The sequence below is a fragment of the Malaclemys terrapin genome, chromosome 2 (assembly GCF_027887155.1).
Source record: "Malaclemys terrapin pileata isolate rMalTer1 chromosome 2, rMalTer1.hap1, whole genome shotgun sequence".
Taxonomy (NCBI): Eukaryota; Metazoa; Chordata; order Testudines; family Emydidae; genus Malaclemys; species Malaclemys terrapin.
Window position 1 is genome coordinate 246,558,125 of NC_071506.1, and position 14,388 is coordinate 246,572,512.

General features: G+C 42.0%; 1 protein-coding gene across 1 annotated transcript in view; it reads right to left on the bottom strand.

Annotated features, from left to right (window-relative positions):
- Positions 1–4,699: 4,699 nt before the first annotated feature.
- Positions 4,700–14,388, bottom strand: part of RSU1 (Ras suppressor protein 1) — a 187,212-nt gene continuing 177,523 nt past the window's right edge. The window contains exon 9 of the mRNA XM_054020597.1: positions 4,700–5,219. Coding sequence (XP_053876572.1) covers positions 5,117–5,219 — 103 coding nt within the window. The 3' untranslated portion in view covers positions 4,700–5,116. The remainder of the gene's footprint in view (positions 5,220–14,388) is intronic.

Below are 14,388 nucleotides of genomic sequence, written 5' to 3' on the forward strand. Positions count from 1 at the left end.
TCAGGGACAGATCATGGGCCATGAAATTTTGTTTACTGTCCATGACTTTTACTAAAAATACGTGTGACTAAAATATAGCCTTAATGATAAGGCCTCAGCTGGAGCAGTGTGTCCAGTTCTGGATGTGACAGGGTGGAGCCCCCCATGCGGGATGGCACCTGATGTACTGGGGTTTACTCTTGCTCCACCAGCCTGGATTCCCTTTCCCTGTTTTGCTGAATCAGGCTCTCCGGCTTCTTGGGGTGCACGCACACACATACACGCCAGACTGAAATCAGCTGTGTGTGAAAAGGCTTACCCAGCACTCAGCTGCACACCCCTTTTGAGAGATTAAACCCCAAAGTATAGTGTTTTGCACTGTATAGAAAAATCTGCACAGCACAAACTCATAACATTTCATCCTCTTCTTCAATGTGGAGATATGCACTTTTTGTCCCCCAGTTAGAAATTACATAAACTGGGTTTAATAATGAACAAAACAAATTTTATTAACTACAAAAGGCAGATTTTAAGTGGTTTAAGAGATAGTAATCTGCTTTGTTGTTTGCTAAGCAAATACAACAAAACATGCAAACTAAGTTCGATTCACTAAAAGAATTGGCTACAAATAGTAATTTCTTACCCTAAATATTGTCACAGGCAGATTAGAGAGTCTCGAAAGGCAGCTGCACTGGCCTGCAGCTTGAGACTTCAGGTATTACTCACAAGCCAGATGCCCTTCAAGCTCCGGCTCAACCCTCCGCCCCTCAGTTCAGTTCTTGCTTCCAGGTGGTTTTCGGTGTCTCTGTGAGTGGTGAGGCAGAGAACCATGATGATGTCACTCCCCTGCCTTATATAGCTCTTGTGTATGGCATGAACCCTTTGTCTTCCAGTGGAAAAACACTGGCCTTCCCATGGGTGGGTCCAGTACCAGGTCACTGAGACCCATGGCTCTGCAGGGCTGTGGCAGCCATTACTACTCAGCCACATTAAAGTGCTGCCGCAGGAGCGCTTTAACGTTGCTAGTGAAGACGTACCCTTTGAAATAGGAATATTGACCACGTATCTGTAACTTCAGATACAGAAATGTTACATGCGTACAAATTGGATAAGCACATTCAGTAAATCGTAACCTTTCCAATGATATCTTACATGAGTCATCTTGCATAAAGTACATCTCATTCATATACATATCATAAGCATATTTCCATAAAGAATATGGAGTATAACATCACACTGGGTACCACACTATGGGAAAGATGTGGACAAACTGGAGTAAGTCCAGAGGAGGACAACAAAAATGACTAAAGGTCTAGAATACATGACATAAGGAAAGACTGCAAAAATTGGGTTTCTTTAGTTTGGAGAAGAGAAGCTTGAAGAGGGGATATGATAACAGTCTTCACTATGAAAAAAGTTGTTATAAAGAGGAGGGTGATAAATTGTTCTCCTTATCCACTGAGGACAGAACAAGAAGTAATAGGCTTAAATCGCAGCAAAGGAGATTTAAGTTAGACATTGAGAAAAACTTCCTAACTGTTAGGCTAGCGAAGCACTGGAACAAATTAACTAGGGAGATTTGTGGAATGTCCATCACCGGAGGTTTTTGAGAACAGGTTAGACAAACAGCTGTCAGGGATGGTCTAGATAACCTGCCCCAGTGCAGGTGACTGAACTACATGATTTATGATTTTAAAGGCATATCTCTCTGAGGGGAGGATTTTTTTAGTACTTTGATGTCAGAAGGAGTTTATCATGAAACACAGAACAAAGGTGGTTAACGTTCACTTTCAGCAAAATGACACCTTTGATAGTGCCTACCCTCGGCTTGAGTCTTCACTCCAAAACCTATTCATCACACTCACCTCTCGTTCCACTGGCCTGCTCCTGGGAAACCCAGAACAGGTTCTACTCTATCTAAGCAGATGTCTTTGACATTTTGTGGTTATAACACAAGACTGATTGTTTATTCCAAAAATGTGGATTCCAAAGGTCATTTTCGGCATCCTGAAAGCAGTTTCCAGGATATCATATGTAAAACTAGACATAGTCACTTTAAATAACTGTTGCTCTCAAATAGCTCCTGACGGCTGGCCAGTCAACTTGGCCATGATGTACAGGTAAGTGCAAAGGCATAAAGCAGAAATCTTAAAGATGGGTCTTGAACGATAGGGTGGTAAAATAACCTTGAAGCTAAACTCAGATTGCCCGAAACAATGACAAATCTGCCGATGAAAACATTGTTCAGAGGAGGAGGAGGAGGAGAACTATCTTCTTAAAGCTATCATAGTTCCATTTCCACTATGAGCTCCTCAATGGCACAAGAGCCTCTGCCACACGATGAGGTTCAGCCAGCATCCACACTTGGAATTTACATGTATAACAGAATGGTAGAACGAACGTGTGTGGGTGGCAGCAATGGCAAAGTAGGACAAGCATCTGGATAGACCAGTATTGCTATTAAAACAGAAACAGTCATATCTTGGTAGCAAATATTTATATTCTGTTAACTTCCAAAGGACCCATTGTGCTGGGCACTGTACAAACAGAAGAGAGAAACCCTGCCTGACTTTGTAACAAGATGCAGTATTTTCCAATTCTTAGAATGACATGCTGCAATAAATTTAACCTAGTAAAATAAAGCAAACCTTTAATTAGCAACCACTATATAGAACATACACACAATCCAGACATAGTTCAAATTCAAGCTATTGGATATTTTGCTCTAAGATGCTGGCACCGTTTAAAAATCAAAAGAATGACAGTACTATCTCCTCTCTAATTTCTCTTTTCTTCCTGTTTCCCTCCTTTCGCTGTGTATCTCTAGGGATATTTTCATCTTTTTCTGTCTTGTTTCCTGTTTGTAACGCTTTTTATATTTCAGCTTTACTTACTCTCTCAGATCTCTTTTTTCATCTTTCCTTGCTCTTCAAGAAAGCTCTTTTCCCATTCTGCCTCCCTCTTCAGTTTAGTACTTTTCCCATCAGGATTCTCTCTAGCTTTCTAATCTCTACTCCTTTCATTCACTCTTCCCTCCCTTCACGCTTGCAGACTCATTCATCCCTAGACCCTTCACTCCCCCTTTTCCTCACCAAAATCCTCTGCTTCCCCATTTTTCTGCCCCATTAAATTTTTCAGGGTCCTGAAAATCAGGCCACCTTTGTAGATGCCTGAGTAAGGATTTAGGTGCTGAACTTTGGCATCCACCTTTGTAAGACTCTACACTGAAGACTCGATGGAGCTCAGTCTGCTTACCTTAAGAAAGAGAAATTTGATGGGGGTGATGACCACACTCAAGTACTGACGGGGAACAGAAATGTGATAAGAAGGCTCCTCAATCTAGCAGACAAAAGGTTTAACCAGAGCTAATGGCTGAAAGCTGAAGCTAGAAAATTCACGTGGGATAAGATATTTCTTTTTTAAACAGAGAGGTTAGCTAACCACTGGAACAACTTACCACAGTGGGTGGTGGATTTTCCATCACTGGCAATTTTCAAATGAAGATTGGATGTTTCTAAAATATATTGTCTAGTTCAAACAGGAATTAATTTTGGGAAGTCCTATTGTCTGTGTTATCCAGGAGGTCATATTAGACAATTACAATGCTCCCTGTCATCTATGGGGTTCTGGCCTTGTAATCTATGAACATTTGAGCCTAAACTTTTTAACAACTGTCTATGGGAGAAAGGGACAAAAAGGTAAAAGTTCTGTGTACGTACGTATACCCCCCACACATACACCCCAACTTCCTCTTCCCATCCCCCAACAGACCCAAGAACAGGCCTTTATTACAGTGGTGTTGATATACAGTCATCAGACATAGACTGTTTTATATAGCAAATCATTTATAATGTAAGACATTTGAACTATGTACTTTTTAAATTTAATGCGCAAATCCCATCTCTCAGGAGTCTGGGCATGATTTCCTGCTTGCTGTCTGGATGATATCAGAAAGGCTGCAACTGGTTGCTTAGGTCTGAAATTCAGGAGAGAGGAAACGTAGGGGTAAGGAAGGTCCTGACACCAGCGATCCTATTATGAAGATATTATCCTCTCCATGCACCTTCCATTTAGCTTTTGCCCTCCTAATAGTCCGACATTATTTTGAAATCATTGTGTAAGATTTTTTTCCCCTCAATGAGCTCTCATGCTATTTCAGATGTTAAACAATGGGTTGCTTAATCACTGCACAACTGCAGCTTCTGGTCTTGGGTGTGGTGCAGGTTTTGCACAGGTAAATGTAACTCCTCTGACGTATTCAAAAGCGATTTACAACAGTCCTTCAATCCAAGCAATTTCAACGCTGAGATTTAAAAAAAAAAAAAAAAAATCACTTATTTTTTTGAAGAGAAAACTCCAAAAAATGTATTTAAACTAACCACTGGCAGAAACAACAATTTCTTCAAATGAGAATGTTTTCTTCCAAATATAGTGTTTGGCAGCTGGCAGCCCTTCATAGAGATAATGTTTTTTTGTCTCCCCTCTCCCCAATTTAAAAACAATCTTCAGTGGAAAAAAGTGTGACACACCGATATGAGAAAAAAGTGAAACTGATTAAAATATATCACTTCTTAGACAGAAGGCTTTACATTTTAACTAACTTGTATCACAGACAAAATGCCATAGTACAACTAAAAATGACTAACAGGAAACTAGGCTATGTATATTTCCCAAGAACATTACCTTATTTTTTTAAATTCTACTGAAGAATGCAACACAATACAAATAAAGATTTTATTAAAATCACTTGTAATATTATATGATGTATAACTAATTTATGTACTTGTGCAGGAAAACTTATAATAAAACATAGCAGGACATGTGATATATGTGAACAGAAAATATTTCATATTGTTTTTCATATACATATAAATATAAAAGTTAAAAATGGTGTCTGACAGTGATATACTAATTGGCAACATGGTTTTAGTAGTAATTAGGAGAATGTATAATATTGTATTCCTTAAGCAAGGTCTTAAAAGCAGTGCATTTGGCAGATTGGTGTTGATTGAAGAGTCTTTGCTTTCTTATAAAATGAGTAACAGCATTTCTTCAGTAAACATTTAGAAATATTTTAGGCACATGCAGGAAAAAAAGAAGAAAAAAAGCCTTAAAAACGCTGGCACATGCCAGTGACTTATTTGTTCTTTGCTGCCAGAGGTTTACGACTGATCTTCTTTGACTTATCATTGTTCTTCTTTGGAGGTTCGGGGTTTGCCTGCATGTGTCTGCCATAGAGACTGCAAAGAAATGAGACAAACATTTGTGATACCATCATAACATATGGGCTTTCAACCAACTGCACATTACACAATGCATTTAGTTACTGAAGCTCAAGAAAGCAGAGGGTCATTAGTTTATTTTAACTGTATATGCTTGAAATTCATATTAGACTTTAAGCTGCAGTACAGGTGAAAACATTAGTTTTCTTTGACTCATCAGGAGGTTAACACTAGGAAAAACGGAGTTTAAAAACTGTAAAGGCAAAAATCAGTTTTGCCTTCAGAAAACAGCAACCTTTATATAGCACAGTTATGGAATAAAGGCTCAGAGTATGTGTATTTAAGTTAACAGTGACAAAAATTGGGTTGAACTGGAGAGATAGAGTACCCATTTACGGCACAGTGAGCATCACACCTAACCAGAAAACCCAAGGGCTTGATAATGTGACAGAGAGCAATGGTGTCAGAGTCTTCTCTGTCTGTTCACACATGATTGATAGTAGTGGGATAGCTACCAACACATCAATGCCACATTAATAAGTACCACTGATTAAATGTTGACAAAGTATCCAACAATTAAGATGGCTAGCATTCACGGCAAAGCTAAATAGACTAAATGTCAGAGAAGATTTAACTAAACATCAGATAATTAACAGATAATTTATGAATAATCCTGATTAAACTTCATTGAAAGCCTACTCAAAATAACTACAGCTCAAATTTAACTTCCCTTATTGACACAAACTGCTTTTTAGAGACATTTTCTGAAGGGATGTCAGTGTGTCCAGAGGGGAAAGTATCCTGAGCTTTGCTTTCTCTAAGGCTTGGTCACACTACAGAGTTAAGTTGACATAAGGCAGCTTATATCAACCTAAATATGTCAGTATCTACACTACAGCCTTGCTCCTGCCGATGTAAGTGCCCTACTACACTGACATAACTCCACCTCCACGAGAGGCGTAGGGCTTATGTCGATGTAGTTATGGTCATGCAACCTCTCTGTAAATACTGTGTTCCTTACATTGGCTGTCATTCTTGTCAATTTCATGTCTCCACTGGAGCCGTGAAATTGACAAGAAAGTCAGCTTCTGGCTCCCCACCTGGGTCTCTGCTCCAAGCCGGGCTGCCACCTAGGCTCCCTGCTGGGAGCCTTGCTGCCCCCATACCCCCAGGATCCCGCTTCCCGCCTGGAGCACGGCAGCTGGCCGGACTTCGGGTGCAGCTCTCTGGGAGTGGGAAGGTGGGAAGTGCCAGGGGGGCAGTTGTACTTTCAGATGTGGGGGACTGAGACCTGGAGCTCAGCTCTCCCCCCCCCCACACTGCCCCTTTTCAGTTGGTGGAAGTGCTCCTTGTGAGGGAGCGACAGAAGGAGGGTAGTGTGCACAACAGCCACCACAGTAATTAAGTTTGTAGTTTAGACACGACCCATCTAGTTGTACAAACACATGGAACGATGACACTACTGAAATCCCTCTGAAAGGTGACCCTAATAATACCTCAGTATCACTCTGCTGTCTCAGTGGCTATCCCATACTATCAGATTGCCAACCAAGTTTGACACTAACTTTTTGAAATTAACGTGCTCCTTAACTCAAAGTTACCTTCAGTGACATTTCCCATGAACAGAATGAATGGCACTATGGTAAGCGATAGGGTCACATATTCCCAGAATTAAGCTAAGAGCATCCTATTGCAAGATGTTCACTGGTAATGTTAGAGAGTTTCAGCTGGCCTGACCAGTAATATGTACCCTCAATTCATTAATGTCATACAGTGTATCTGATACGTATCATGGAAGGTATCACTAGAAAACTAACACCACACTGATCATTAATATTCTTGTGTGGTGTATGCATGGTAAATGCCTGAGGAATCATAAAAATATGAAGAAAATGTGGAACTGAACTGCGTTTACTAGACAAGTCTGCAGAGTGGGTAAACTGGTTTCTCCCAGTCAAAGGACAGGCTGACACCTCCAGCTAGGTGTCAGAGTCAATTCACAATCACATGTCAAACAGCAGCTCATTTGCATTTCAGCAAACACCACTGGGGGAAATAAAGCAGCATGGAATTTCTTTTACCAGCAGTCTCCATGTCTTACTTCCTCACAGCTTGAATTAACTTTACTTTGGGGCTTGCCTTCAGAAGCATCCACTTCAAAGGTTCACTGGACCATAAAAGAGAGAGGCAAAGAATCCCAAGTTGTCTTTCACCCAAGACGACAAAGGAACTGAGCACGTTGGACTTTGTGGGAGCTTCTGACCAGAGGGTGGCCAGCTTCTTGCTGGAAGGTAGTATGGTAAAAATCTTACCTTGAAGCAAGACTGTAGTTTTGTTAAGTCTTGATCTCTAGAAAGTGATATTCACTTTTATTTGCTTGTAACCATTTCTAATTTTATCCCTCATACTTGAACTCACTTAAAATACTATCTCCTTTTGTTAAGAAACTTGTTTTACTTTTAATCTTAAGCTATCCAGTGCTGTGTGTGAATTGAAATTTGAATGGAAGGAGATACTCTTGTCAGGAGACACTCCAAGATAAAAATGAAAGAGCTGACTCTTTTGTGGCTACATGGAGCTGATCATCTGAAGCACATTAACAACAATTTTATGATGTTGAAAGTTACCAGCTGATAAATGGAAATACATGCTCAAATCTGCAAACACATATACTATGTTATACTATATACTATGTTTACAGCTATATACTGTTTTATTTTTTAAGCTTGATTTCTGACGCTAAAGAAATTTTAACATGACCTTGGAGTGGAATATGAACATTTTTCATACATTACTTTTAATCCCATTTATTATAGTAGTGTCTAAGGACTAACCAAGAAAGGGGCCCAACTGCGCTAGGTGCTGTACAAACCCAAAGAGCATACAATCTGAATATTGAGAAACTCAACACTGAGCCCTCGCAGGGTTGAATTTAAACAGAATCCCTGGATCTGAGCCCCAAAACAACCAGAAAGTGCTTTTCTCACTATAGGCACTAAGAAGCAGAAGGGGATACAGGGGTCTAGGAGCATCACTGCACAGCTTTCTCTTCACCCTATCCTGCCCTCACAGCTTCTTCCATCAACTGACATTGGCTCAAGGTTGGGGGGAGGGGGCCTTTAGAGCTGTGGGGTCAGAAGAAGAGGAAGGAGGACTCTTAGGGCTTGGAGAAGGGAGAGGAAAGCTGGGAGACTGCTGAAGTAAGTTTTCCATGCGTTTCCCAGGCGGGGTTTCTGGAGGGGAAATCAGTGTGGTATTTTCAAGTGTTGCATGTGGATTTTTGCGGGGGTGGATACTGGAGTCCACATTTTCTGTGCTTTGGGAACGTCTGATGTGTATTTTTCTTTTCCGAATGGCACTGCTGGAGTTATTTCACTTTTTTCCTTTTTCTTGTATAGTGGGAAGGCTGTAGTGTTAGGAATCTGTATACACTTTTTGTTAAGTATCTGAACTGGTTTCTGGCATGTTGCACAGAAGAAACTCACTAATAACTGGGGGAGACAGGGCCGGTTCTGGCTTTTTGGCCGCCCCAAACAAACAAACAAAAAAAGGGCGGCGCAGCCGGAGTGCAGGTGCAGGGGGATCGGCTGGGGGGGGGGGAGGGTGGGTGGGAGAGCGGGCAGGAGAGAGAGAGAGAGAGAGAGAGAGAGAGAGAAGGGGGCGGCCAGGGCTACAGCAGGGGCGCTGCCACGCGGCCCCTCCCACTGCACCGCCTCCTGCCGCGAGGGCTCCGCTCCGGTCGGCGGGGAGGGAAGGAAGAGGACTGCCCTGGTTCTCCGCGCCGCCGCCCCCTACAGGGCGGCCGGAGTGGAACAAGAACAAAAAACAAAAACAAACAAACAAACAAACAAGCGGCCGTGCCGCCCTAGGATTGGGCGGAATGCCGCCTCCAACAATCTGCCGCCCCAAGCACCAGCTTGCTCAGCTGGTGCCTGGAGCCGGCCCTGGGGGGAGACACCGCAAATTAATGCATTTGGCAAATCAGAAGTAAATGAACATATATTATTCATATTGTTTATCACGAAATGCATTTTCTCTCTTTTGAGAACTAACAATTGTAGTGTCATTTAATATACATGACAATATCTCATAACACAATGAAATGTCTTGTAGTACAGCTTGTGGGCTATAAACTAGCTGCTGAGAAGTGGGGGAAAGACTGCCTTTTTGGCACAAATTTTGAAGTTTGCAGATTGGCAGAATGTGGATTAGTGGGGGGTTCCCCTGAGGTAAGGGTGTGTGTGTGTGTGTGTGTGTGTGTGTGTGTGTGTGCGCGCGCGCGCTTCATGCATGTTTCTGCTACGGAGAGGCTGGATTCTGACAGTGTTAGTATAAACAATGAAATTTTGTCAAAGGTCTAACTGGGCAACATTCTTTTTGATCGTTTGTCACGAAAACAGAAAAACTTAATTCAGTTGTAACATCTTTCTTCTCCCTTCCGCTATGTGTGGGAGTATTAAATTAGTAGTAGTACCTTAGCTTAACTTGTAAGCTTTCCCTTTCATAAGACATTCCTTGTGCCCTTTCTTGTGTGAACCTAAAGCTTCCTTCGCAGAACCCACTCAGTTGGTGGGTTCCTTGGAGAAATTTCAAGTAAGTTTCAGTTGCACATTGCTATCGCAGCTCAAGATATACTCCTTGAAAACTATCAAACTAACTAATCCTCTATGCACAGGGAGAACCAGGATCAGACATCTTCAGATTGTAGCAACTCTCCAGGGTAGGGACTGTCTCTTTTCTGCGTTTGTACAATACCCAATACAAGGAGGCCCATATCCCTGGTGTAACAACAACAACATGCAAAAAGAATAAATGGGTACACGTACACCTCAACCTAACAATACATTTGGGACACAATTTTGCCTTCTCGTATACTAGGGAAACTTCACTGGAGTCAATGAAGATAGAACTAGGCCCCAGATGTTCATAATTTTCAGTGGGTTTAAGGAATACCACCAGAAGTCACTCATGGCTCCCCACTCAAAGCTACTGAACTGGGCTATTCAGAGGGCCTACCTATATGGATTAAAAGAAAATGAAACTCCATTTGGTTAGAATGGATCTGGGCTCCATTTAATCAATCCATTGTGATTTGGTACCTATTATAATGATACTGTGAGTACCCAGGGTTTGGAATGTTGAGTTTAAAGGTGCCCACTGTCTATGGGAATTGATCAGTAATCTGGCACACAGCTTTACATCTGGTAATCTGTAACATCATATGTTTACATGGATGTTCTATTTCTATGAGGAATTCTACATCCAAATCTCTGTCAACAAGCTAAAACTAAAGCATGAAATTTGGATTGCAAATACACACTTCAGACATCTGTAATTAGCCCATGCAGCAATTGTTATATATATGTAATATATATAATAAACGTTTTAACAATCTCTGGTGAACACAACTGTTTCCACATATACAAATATCACAAAACCCCACTGCATTTCCTATCTGCCCAACTGGAAGTAACAAATAAGAGCACTGTAGCTGCTACAGCAAAACTAACAATATCATGTGAGAAAGATTCTCATTAAACTTCATCATTCTGTCCTCTTTAATGATGCCTTTACTTAATAAAAATTCCCTAAGCAGTTGCAAGGATATTAGGCGAGGTCTTTGGTTATGTATCAGGGGTCTAAGCTGTCACTAGCAAGCATGCAGTTCAGGAGGTGCATTCCCAAGAGGAAAGAGCAAATACAGCTTTCTTGTAATAAATTCAGAGAGAATCAATAACTGCAGCTTGCTACATTACTTAAGCATTTAAGAAAGTAGGTGATCCTTCTAAATTAAACTACAAATTGCCAAATGTTGCAATTTACAGCATTAACTAACAGGCATGAATTAAAAGGCACTAACAGGCATGTAGTGTGAAAACATTGACTCTTATTAACATCTGTAACTTTAAAAAATAATTACTGTTTAAAATTCACAAAGTTGGAAAATACTGTAAAAAAATTTTTTAAAATCACCATCAAAATAATTTCCCCCACGCCCTTTCTAGTCTACGTTACCTCCCTCAATAACTAAAAAGCTACATCTAAAGGCAGAGAGGGGAACAAGAACAAACACAATCATAGCAAAAATGTATTAAACATACAAAGGAAATATCTAAATAGTTTGAGACCAGTCTCAGCTGATTTCAGAGTAAGGGTCAGAGTCTGACTTGCCCCTCCCACCCCCCAAACAATATGTGTAGATCTGTGTTCGTTGCGGATTGTTTTTTTAAAGGCTAAAAACATGTGGCATTAGAGGACAGCACATTCAGGTAAAAGATTTGGGGCCCTAAGCATTTCCAAAGATTCCAAAATACAGCCATGGGAAAATGCATTGCTTTGTCACTGTGTGGTGAAGGAACAACTATAGGGTTTTTTTATGTAGAGTGCTATGAACATGCACAGTCACACACAATCCTGGATGAAATACTATCATCAGGTACCGTATCGTAAAAGGTGAGAAAAACATGAAAGATTCAGAATGCTGCTGCTTGTTGTAAATACACTGCTAGCTTCTCTAGTTCGTATGCAATGATTATTATAATTAATACCTTAGATACTGTAGCTAAATATTTACTTCAAAAGAACACACAACAACATTTCTCTCCCCCAGCCCCCAAGCAGGTTTTAGCCCTGCCTGTCACTGTTTCAGGATCTCCATGCTGCAAATGGGGCTGGCGTTTCCCTCTATGGGAGCTGCTACATTGCCAATGCTACCTCAAGGTAGCCCTTGTACTGGGAAGGAGACAAATCCAGAGAATGCAGTTCACCTTTGCAGTGTGTGAAAGACGGAATTTTTAACTACTTTGAAAATGTCTTAAAATTTGTTAATTTACCAATAACTGTTACATTTATTAATTAGGTGACTGTTAAATTAACAATAAACGAACAAGTAATATGAAAATCTGGTTTCTTCACACATTCCAAAGTGAACTGCATTTCCTGTGTTCTAAGTAGGGAAGTTCAAATAATTAAAAAAGATTCACTTATTCAATTAATTTAGTTCACCCCTGTGTTTGCAAATGCTCTGAGAACAGATGGCAGAATTGTCAGATGTATTCATTATTTGAAATTATTTGTGAATTTCTTCAGCAAATAATTCTTGGTATGCAGCTTGTTAGAGAACAGTTCACTGCGCATAATCAAAGCGCAGGCTGTGCTGGTTAAACAAGTCTTGTGGTGGTGTTTCTGCTTTGAGATTGGTTGGCTAATATCACTAAGCAACAATGAAGTGCTGCCAACATTATAACAAAGGGCTCCCACAAAGATGTTTCATCTCAGTCAGATACACATGATGTTTCCTGGATAAAATAATTTTCCCACCAAAACACGTCCATCAATTCCATACGCTTCCCTTCTCCAAATCCATCAGTCTTTCTACTCCATCACTCTTTCCCATTTCCCAACACCTTAGGTAGCTGCTCCATGTGTCTCCCTCTCCTGGCAGCTGTACTTCACCGCAGCACCAGTGATGGCACGCAGGTATCCTGCAACCTCAACTGCTAGTGGTAGTAGCAGATGCATTGTCCTGCACCTTCGGGCAGTGGCTTGGTTGTCAAGTAAGGAACAGGTAGATTGCCTATAGTGGGGAGCTGTCAAACCATGGTTCTATATGCGGTTTAGAGTACACATGGGCAACTGCTGTAGCTCTTGGAAGTGTCAGATCAATGGTCTTCCTCAAGGCTCAGTTCTTTCACTGATACTCTTCAATGTGCACATCACTGACCTGCCAGCTACATTCTCCCACAAGTTAATCTATGCGGACATCTGCTGCAGCTTCCTAGCTCAGTCCTCAGAAATTGACTAGGTCTTGAATGATGATATGAAGCTCATGGCAGACTACTGTAGTCGATGGCGCCCACAGCTGAGCTTTTCCAAGACGGTTTCTAGTGCATTTCATCTGCATAATGCAAGCCACGAGTTTAAAGTTTTCCTCAACAGCCAATGCCTGCAGCATGCTCTAAACCCACTTTACTGCAATGTGACATTGGATAGGTCATTAATATACTGCAACCGCTTGAGGGAAGATGGCAGCCAAAGTCAGCGCTTGAAACAACGTGCTCAGAAAATTGACTGGTTCGATCTGGGGTGGAGCACCTGGATACTTAGAACATCAGCCCTTGCTATTCAACAGCAGAGTGCTGTGCTCTTGTCTGTTGTCGCTCTTCTCACATGAGGCTGGTCACTGTAGAGCTTAACAAAGCTATGAGTATTGCTACTGGGGCTTTACAGGCAACTCTGTTGCCATGGCTACCAATACTTAGTAACTTAGCACGACCCTGTATTTGCCGTGAGAAGGTCTCTGTCATGCTGCTGGCTAAGAGCCATGAGAACAGCGACCTGCTTTTGTACGCAGGCCCCTTCAACCACCTGCCAGCTCATCTGTCTTCTAGACGACCTTTATGGTCATTTATGCCCCTACAGGACATGACAGTGGAATCTGCTTGGTGCGATGAGTGGTCAGTCATTAATCACTTTCTTGTCACTAACTCAACCATCTGTCCACCAGGATTTGATTTGCAAGTCACCTGTGGTCATCCCTGTACCGGTTTCGAGCAGGACAGACAACTGTGCAGCCAATCTCTCTCTTTAAATGGGGCTTTTCTAATGACCCGCAAAGCAGCTGAGGTCAACTTCAGTCTATGTCGCACATCCTTGCCGAGTGCCCACTGGCTTACAGTAACTCCTCACTTAAAGCTGTCCTGGTTAACGTGGTTACACTGCTGATCAATTAGGGAACATGCTCGTTTAAAGTTGTGCTCCCTTCTGATGTTGTTTGGCAGCCGCCTGCTTTGTCCACTGCTTGCAGGAAGAGCAGCCTGTTGCAGCTAGCTGGTGGGGGCTTGTAACCAGGGTGGACCGACAGCCCCTATCAGCTCCCCACTCCCTTAAGTTCCCTGTGTTGCAGCCACCCAGCAGGCTATCAATTAGCAGTTCAGTTGTCCCTCCCCCCACTGCCATGTGCTGCTCCTGCCCTCAACCTTGGAGCTGCTCCCAGAGACTCCTGCTTGCTGTGCAGGGGGAAGGGGGAGGCTGTCAGGGTGTCCCCCTCCCACCTGCTCCTGCAACCCGCTTACCCCTTCTCCATATAGAGCAGGGAGGGGACATGGACAGAGAGAGATAGAGAGAGCGCTTGGGGCAGCAACTGCTGTCGCAACTTCCTGACCCTCTTAAAAAGACAATGCACTTA